Source organism: Mixophyes fleayi, chromosome 3 (assembly GCF_038048845.1).
Source record: "Mixophyes fleayi isolate aMixFle1 chromosome 3, aMixFle1.hap1, whole genome shotgun sequence".
NCBI classification, from domain to species: Eukaryota; Metazoa; Chordata; class Amphibia; order Anura; family Limnodynastidae; genus Mixophyes; species Mixophyes fleayi.
In genome coordinates this window covers 145,238,530-145,244,821 of record NC_134404.1, presented here as the reverse complement: position 1 = coordinate 145,244,821, position 6,292 = coordinate 145,238,530, and the positions used below count along the sequence as shown (strand labels likewise).

At 41.1% G+C, this 6,292-nt stretch overlaps 1 protein-coding gene across 1 annotated transcript in view; it reads right to left on the bottom strand.

Annotated features, from left to right (window-relative positions):
• Window positions 1-486: 486 nt before the first annotated feature.
• LOC142142792 (elongin-A-like) overlaps window positions 487-6,292 on the bottom strand; it is a 77,930-nt gene continuing 72,124 nt past the window's right edge. Inside the window, exon 11 of the mRNA XM_075200602.1 lies at window positions 487-712. Coding sequence (XP_075056703.1) covers window positions 651-712 — 62 coding nt within the window. The 3' untranslated portion in view covers window positions 487-650. The remainder of the gene's footprint in view (window positions 713-6,292) is intronic.

Sequence of the window (6,292 nt, the reverse complement as noted above, 5' to 3'; positions counted from 1 at the left end):
CCAATACAATGGTAGTGAGTTCAGGGATGGAGAGATAATGTGGGTCTTAAGTGCATACAAATTGTACTGGAGCACATGTGAATATAAATGTACAATAGTGTAAAATTGAGAAAAGTAATGGGATATGGACCCTGGGTACTCCAAAATAGTGGGGGAGAATGAGTGCTTCATTTAAGAAAGCCATGAATGATCGGTTGTACAAATATGATGAAAACTGGGAGAGGATAGTATTTTAGAGAATAAGGGAATAGTAGAAAGGGTGGTCAGAAAATGCAGGAGAGATCCAGGACAGAAAAGCAAAAAAAACAACAAAAAAATACCATTAGACAAATCTGAGTATTTTTATACAGAATCTGTTCCAGACCATAAAAAGGATCTTTGGTAGTAAGGAATGGATGTACCTTTCTTTTATTTCCTCAATTTAATATTTTGTTGTGTACCAAATCTAACAATTGAAAACATGTTTCAAAACAATTGTTTGACAGTTCTAGTATTATTTATTAGAATATAAACCAATTCATACATAAATTGACAAAATAGCATTTTGTTTAAGGCACCAAGCATGGAGGAAAAAAAAATATGAACAATTTGTTGTTTGCCATTTCAAACTAAATCATAGGAACTTTGAGAGCATCACAGCATCTTAAAATTTATCTTGGTCCTACTCTGTTCTTGAAAGCTCGCATGGATTTTGCCATCATCGGTGCAATTTCTAAAGGACGAGAAAACAAGGTTTTAGAACAATTACTGAAAATGAAAATCCGATGCTCTAAAATATTCAAACACATTTCCCTATAACAAAACTGAAAAAAAGGTTTATATGTGTCTAGTGCAGTCCATTTTTCACACATTCTGCATTCACCTGTATGAAGTTGTGGCTTGACAGTGATTAATATTGCTAGTTTTTCCTTTAGTTGCCTACACTTTTCAGTAAAACTAAAGCTGTCAAAATTGACCCCTTCACTAGGAGAAAAAGACTATCCCCAAGTGAGTGTTGCAAGTTAAGGACGACGTCAAAAAGTAAAAAAATAAATAAATAAAAAAAAACATGGACCATTCACTTAGTTTTTGCCTCTTCCTTATTCCGAAGAAATATATGATAATGCTGGTTTAAGAAACTGGGGAGTTATGTTTAAAGTCGGTCTCCTGTAGGAAAGCTACAACAGGCCTGTCAGCTTGTAAACGCAGTGATGGGTAACCTGATATACTTTATGTGCACCCCACAACTTTCAAAAAAGTTTCATGCATTACCCTTAATTTCAATAGAAAAAAATCTCCAAAATACTTCCATATGATCCCTAAAACTTATTTTTGATCCAAAACCACACCTGCTTGCCACAAAATTAAACCACGTGCTCCGACTCATTAGCAGTACTAGAGATCTCCCACTACTAATTGAGTAACTTACACATATTAAATTTAAATAAATTTTATCAATGGCAGCCTAAAACTTGCTAACCATCAATCCGGAACCTTTAGAATAAGGTGGCAGACCCAGGGCGGGATTAAGGGAATGGAGGCCCCTGGGCTAAGGGGGCCTCCATTCCCCCGTGAGGCCCCCCTCCCCCCGTGATCTGAGCTGCCCGCCCCCCCAGCACTTACCTCCTTCTCCGGCGCGCTGTACGCTCTTTGCTGAGGAGATCTCGTAAGAGTGAGACCCACGAGATCTCCTCAGTAAGGAGACTACAGCGCGCCGGAGAAGGAGCGCAGTGAAAGTGCTCAGCAGCACTGATCGCGCCGGGGGCGCCCCCGACCGATCAATACTGCTGCTGAGCACTTTCAAGGGCCCCCGGGCTGTAGCCCAGTTAGCCCTATGGTTAATCCGGCCCTGGGCAGACCACATGGTGCAGAAAGCATTGTACTCTCTCCACCTCTAATGTGCTTCATAACCTCAGCATTACGCAGAAGTAGCCACATGATACGGAAGCTGGCTGCTCCCATTCAAACTTATGAATACAGCAAATCAAAGCAGAGAGTAAGTCAGAATGGGGGATTAGAGCTGGGGTCTCAAGTGAAGATTTGCTAGGCCACATGTTGCCCATCACTGATGTAATGCATAAAGCAATTTGAAGTGTTAAGCCATTTGGAGTTGAAAAATTGTAACCCAAGAAAATTCTGGGTGTGTGCCACTAGTTTTAATCTGGGAAAGAAACTATTTGATAGCATGCTGTGCTAGTTAAAGGGTAAATCTCAGATTATGTATAAGCCTAGGTATGGTGCATTTGGGTGATGGAAGAGGAAGGACAAGAAGTGAAATGGAATAAGGAGGCAGAGTGGGAAAACACATGGTGTAGGCACAATAACTAAGGATAAGCGAGAGATAAATTTTGCTCCTGCGGAACCTGAATGACAAATTAAAGCCCATATCTGGATATCTTTCAGAGGAGAAAACAGAAGGGTGTGTCCACAGTACCCCCTGGCAAAAAGGGCAGCAAGTCAGAAATGATGAATACAAGAGCCAAAAACAACAAATTGGTTCCAGTGACTGTTAAAAACCGCTCAAAAACCTAAATTACACTGCACACAAATATGTCCCTAAGAAGTCAGACAGTGAGCATTGAGCTTTCCAGTATTCATCCAATCAGTATACCTGGGAACATGTGGCCAGTGATTCTTCAGAGCATGAATCAAATCAGTCTGGGAGGGATATGTTGCTGATGTTAAGGGCATAACATAAGGGTCCTATGTTATCTGCTTATTACAGTCATATGGCTTTCCCCATACTGGCGCATGCGCAGAATAAGCCCCCCCCCCCCCCCACACACTTTTTCCAGCCAGTCCCCTCTCACCTTTGTCCTGTAACTGCTGTGCCACCCTGCAGTGGTGGTAGTTTTGCCACTGCGTGTGATTAAGACTTCTGACAGGCTTCAGAAATTCCTGTGCACCCATTTAAGCTCATCCAGACGCTTGTAGATGTCCCTGAGCTCTAAACAGTGGGGTTTAATGATGCTTTGAAGCATTATAACACTTGTTAGAGGTTTCTCTCTGCTCCTTTACCATGTATAATCATGTGACAATCTGACGTATGTCAGTTTGCAGGGAGGAAAGTTCCTGGCAGAGCCTCACTTCGATAATGGATACCAGTGTCTGAAAGTCTTCCATGGTCGGCAGGGAGTTCGGTTGCTGAAGAATTTCTCACAGCTCTGCCAGCTTTTTTCCTCTTCAAGTGTAAATACAGATCCAACACTATATTGGAAGTTCCTTACGATAATGGAGGCATTTTCAGAGGTCAGAACAAGGACACATCTCTTCATATTTAACTTCTTATTTTGCACATTATGTGGGTTTTCAGGTTGCTGGTATAAGTTTAATTGATACGGGCATTAGAAAGTGTCAGATTCTGCCCACAGCCCACATCACTGTATAGCAAGCACTCACATGGATGAGAATGGGTGTTATCCACAAAAGTGTACAAATTCTACACACCATGAGGCTTACATATGCCCAATGGCAAAATTTATTAAAATTGTATTAAAAATCTGGTATCAATGCAAGATTAAACTTTGCATTTATGTACAACACACCAATTTCTGGCAATGATGTTTAAGTCCCAGCAGGTGAATCTGCCAAGTTGGTTTAAGAGTCTGCATGAATCTTAGAGTTATCCAGTTACAATATATGCTGTACTTTTCTTTTGTGTACTCTTCGTATAAGTCATTTGGAATGAACTTCGCTGCATATACACCGATTCTGCGGGGGGCGTATTAGCCATTGGGAAAACTAGCTGTTTCTCACAGATGGACATAACCATCAATCCTTGTGGATGATTCAACCTTTTGGCCTGAGAACATAACTGTCTGAATGCCCAATCTGGCCATACACAGAGGGGCCTAGTTGGATGATATTTGGCTGCCTAGTTCTTTGAGCAGAGCAGCCAGACCCCCTTACTGCTTGACTGATGCCCGTTAGCAGAAAATAATACAAGCACAGGTCAAGTTTCGACCGCATATACCAACATGGTGATGTTCTATTCAATTCAAGCATAGAATTATTATTTTAGGCCACATATTCTGGAATATATGGCTGGCGTTATTTTCATTTAGAGAATGCACCGATGCACTGAACAATAATCAAATTCAATAATTATTAGAGATGCTTCATTCTCCGAGAACCAAGCCCACCCGATCTTTGCCGATCCAAGTACCGAGCCGAGCCAGCTCAGTACTTTCGCACGCCCTCGGAAGTAAAAACAAGGCAAAACGTCATTGTTGCGTAATAGGGCTGTCAGTGATCTTCAAAATCTGCAGTCACATTGCACTGTTATTATAGCACACACAGAAACAGGAGAGGTCTCAGTGTTGTTGCCAGTCTACGTGCCATTGCTAATGGTAATTCCTGAAATAGAAATAATAGGACTGGCAGTGTTCATTAAAGTCTCCAGTGACATTCTACTGTGCCATAGCTCATACAGAAATAGGAGGGGTGGCAGTGTCCTTGTCGCTCTCCAGTCTCAGTCACGATGATACTAATCCCTCTACGTCATGTGCTGAAGCCTATGTTCAAGTGCAGAATGTTTTTCAGTCAGGGAAAAAAAAAAAAATGTAAAAAACAAAACAAAAACTTGTAGGTGTTTTTTTTTTCTTTTCTTTAAAAAAAAACAAAAAAAAAACCCCCAAAAAACACCTCTCTAATAAAGGTGAGGGTTTGTTGTAGAAAAACATAAAATTGCCTACATGCCATTCTACACAAAATATTAACAAGCATTGCAGCATTAGCTAGCTCCCTTCTCTCAGCTTGATCCCATCAACTGCAATCTACACTGTCATCATCCTCACCCTCATCAGTGTGTACATCATCCTCACCCAATGATAATTTATTCCTGCTGGAATCCACCATTACAAAAGTATCTGTACTTTGATGTAATTGCCAGTAATGGCCTTCCCTGTGGAATTTGTAGTTCATTTTACAACAGAGCTGTCACAATTTTTGGGCAATTCTTTTAGACCAGACCAAATGGCAAAATGTTGTGCCGACTCATCAGCTTTCCCAAGACACCCAGTGGTGATGCAAAGTTTATTCCTAGCAGCCATTGCACTTACACAAACATCATCCTCATCAACATCCTTGTTAGCACCCTCATCAGCTACACAAATATCCCCCTCAACCTGTTGCAAATACACAAATGTAGGATACCACTTTGTATCACCAGCTACACTAAAAGGCATATCGATGACAACCTGTTTGAAAAACTAAGATATCATTGCAACCTGGCTTATCCCGTTTGGATATCCCCTGAGGATATGTAATTTATGATAATACCACCAATATTGTGAGAGCATTACAGCTGGGTGAAATCCATCACATTCCCTGTTTTGTTCACACAATCTACTTGGTGGTACAGTGCCTTTTGAAAAATGACAGGGATGCTGTCTGTGGCCCAAATAATTTTGGGACATTTTTGGCATTCTGCAACAGCATGTACGAAATTGCAGCAGCTGCAAGAACAATTTATTTTGTCCTGCCACCAACTGAAGCAGGAAGTGGTAACAAGGTGGAATTCCACACTTTATATGCTTGTCAGGATGGAGGAACAGCGAAAAGCCATCTACGCTTACTCCACAAGCCATAACATTGGGAAAGGAGGGGGATGTATTTCAGTCCAGCGCAGTGGAAAATACTTTCCATGTTGTGCAAGGTGCTGAAACAATTCAAAGTAGTAACCTGTGAACAGAGTTCAGACACCGACAGCTTGAGCAAAGTGATTCCCTTAATTAAACTTTTGGAAAACAGCCTTGGAAAATTGAAGGAGGTGATGAGACAAAGAAATTACGCTAAGTATCTCAAACTTGTAGATGAAGTACAGGATCGAAGGGTTATCAACTTCTGGAAATCGTATCACTACATTTTGGCAACTATGCTTTATCCTAGGTTTAAGAGCTATGTCTTCTCTTTATTTCCCACTATGCCAGATTACAAACGATGCAATGAGCTCCTGGTGAGCAAGTTGACAGCTGAAGTGGTACCTGACACGACAGCGTCCCCTCCTTCAGTTTCTCAGGCTACGGCTGCTAGGAAAAAGCTAAGAGTTTCTAAGAGACCCAAGGCTGAAGCAGATGATTCAGCAGAACATTTTGACATTTGGTCTGGTCTAAAAGAATTGCCCGAAAATTGTGACAGCTCTGTCATGAAATGAACTACATATTCCACAAGGAAGGTCTTTACTGGCATTTAGATCAAAGTACAGAAACTTTTGTAATGGTGAATTCCAGCCAGGATTAATTAGTATTGAGCGATGATGTACACACTGATGAGGGGAAGGATGATGAAAATGTATATTGCAGGTGCTGGGATC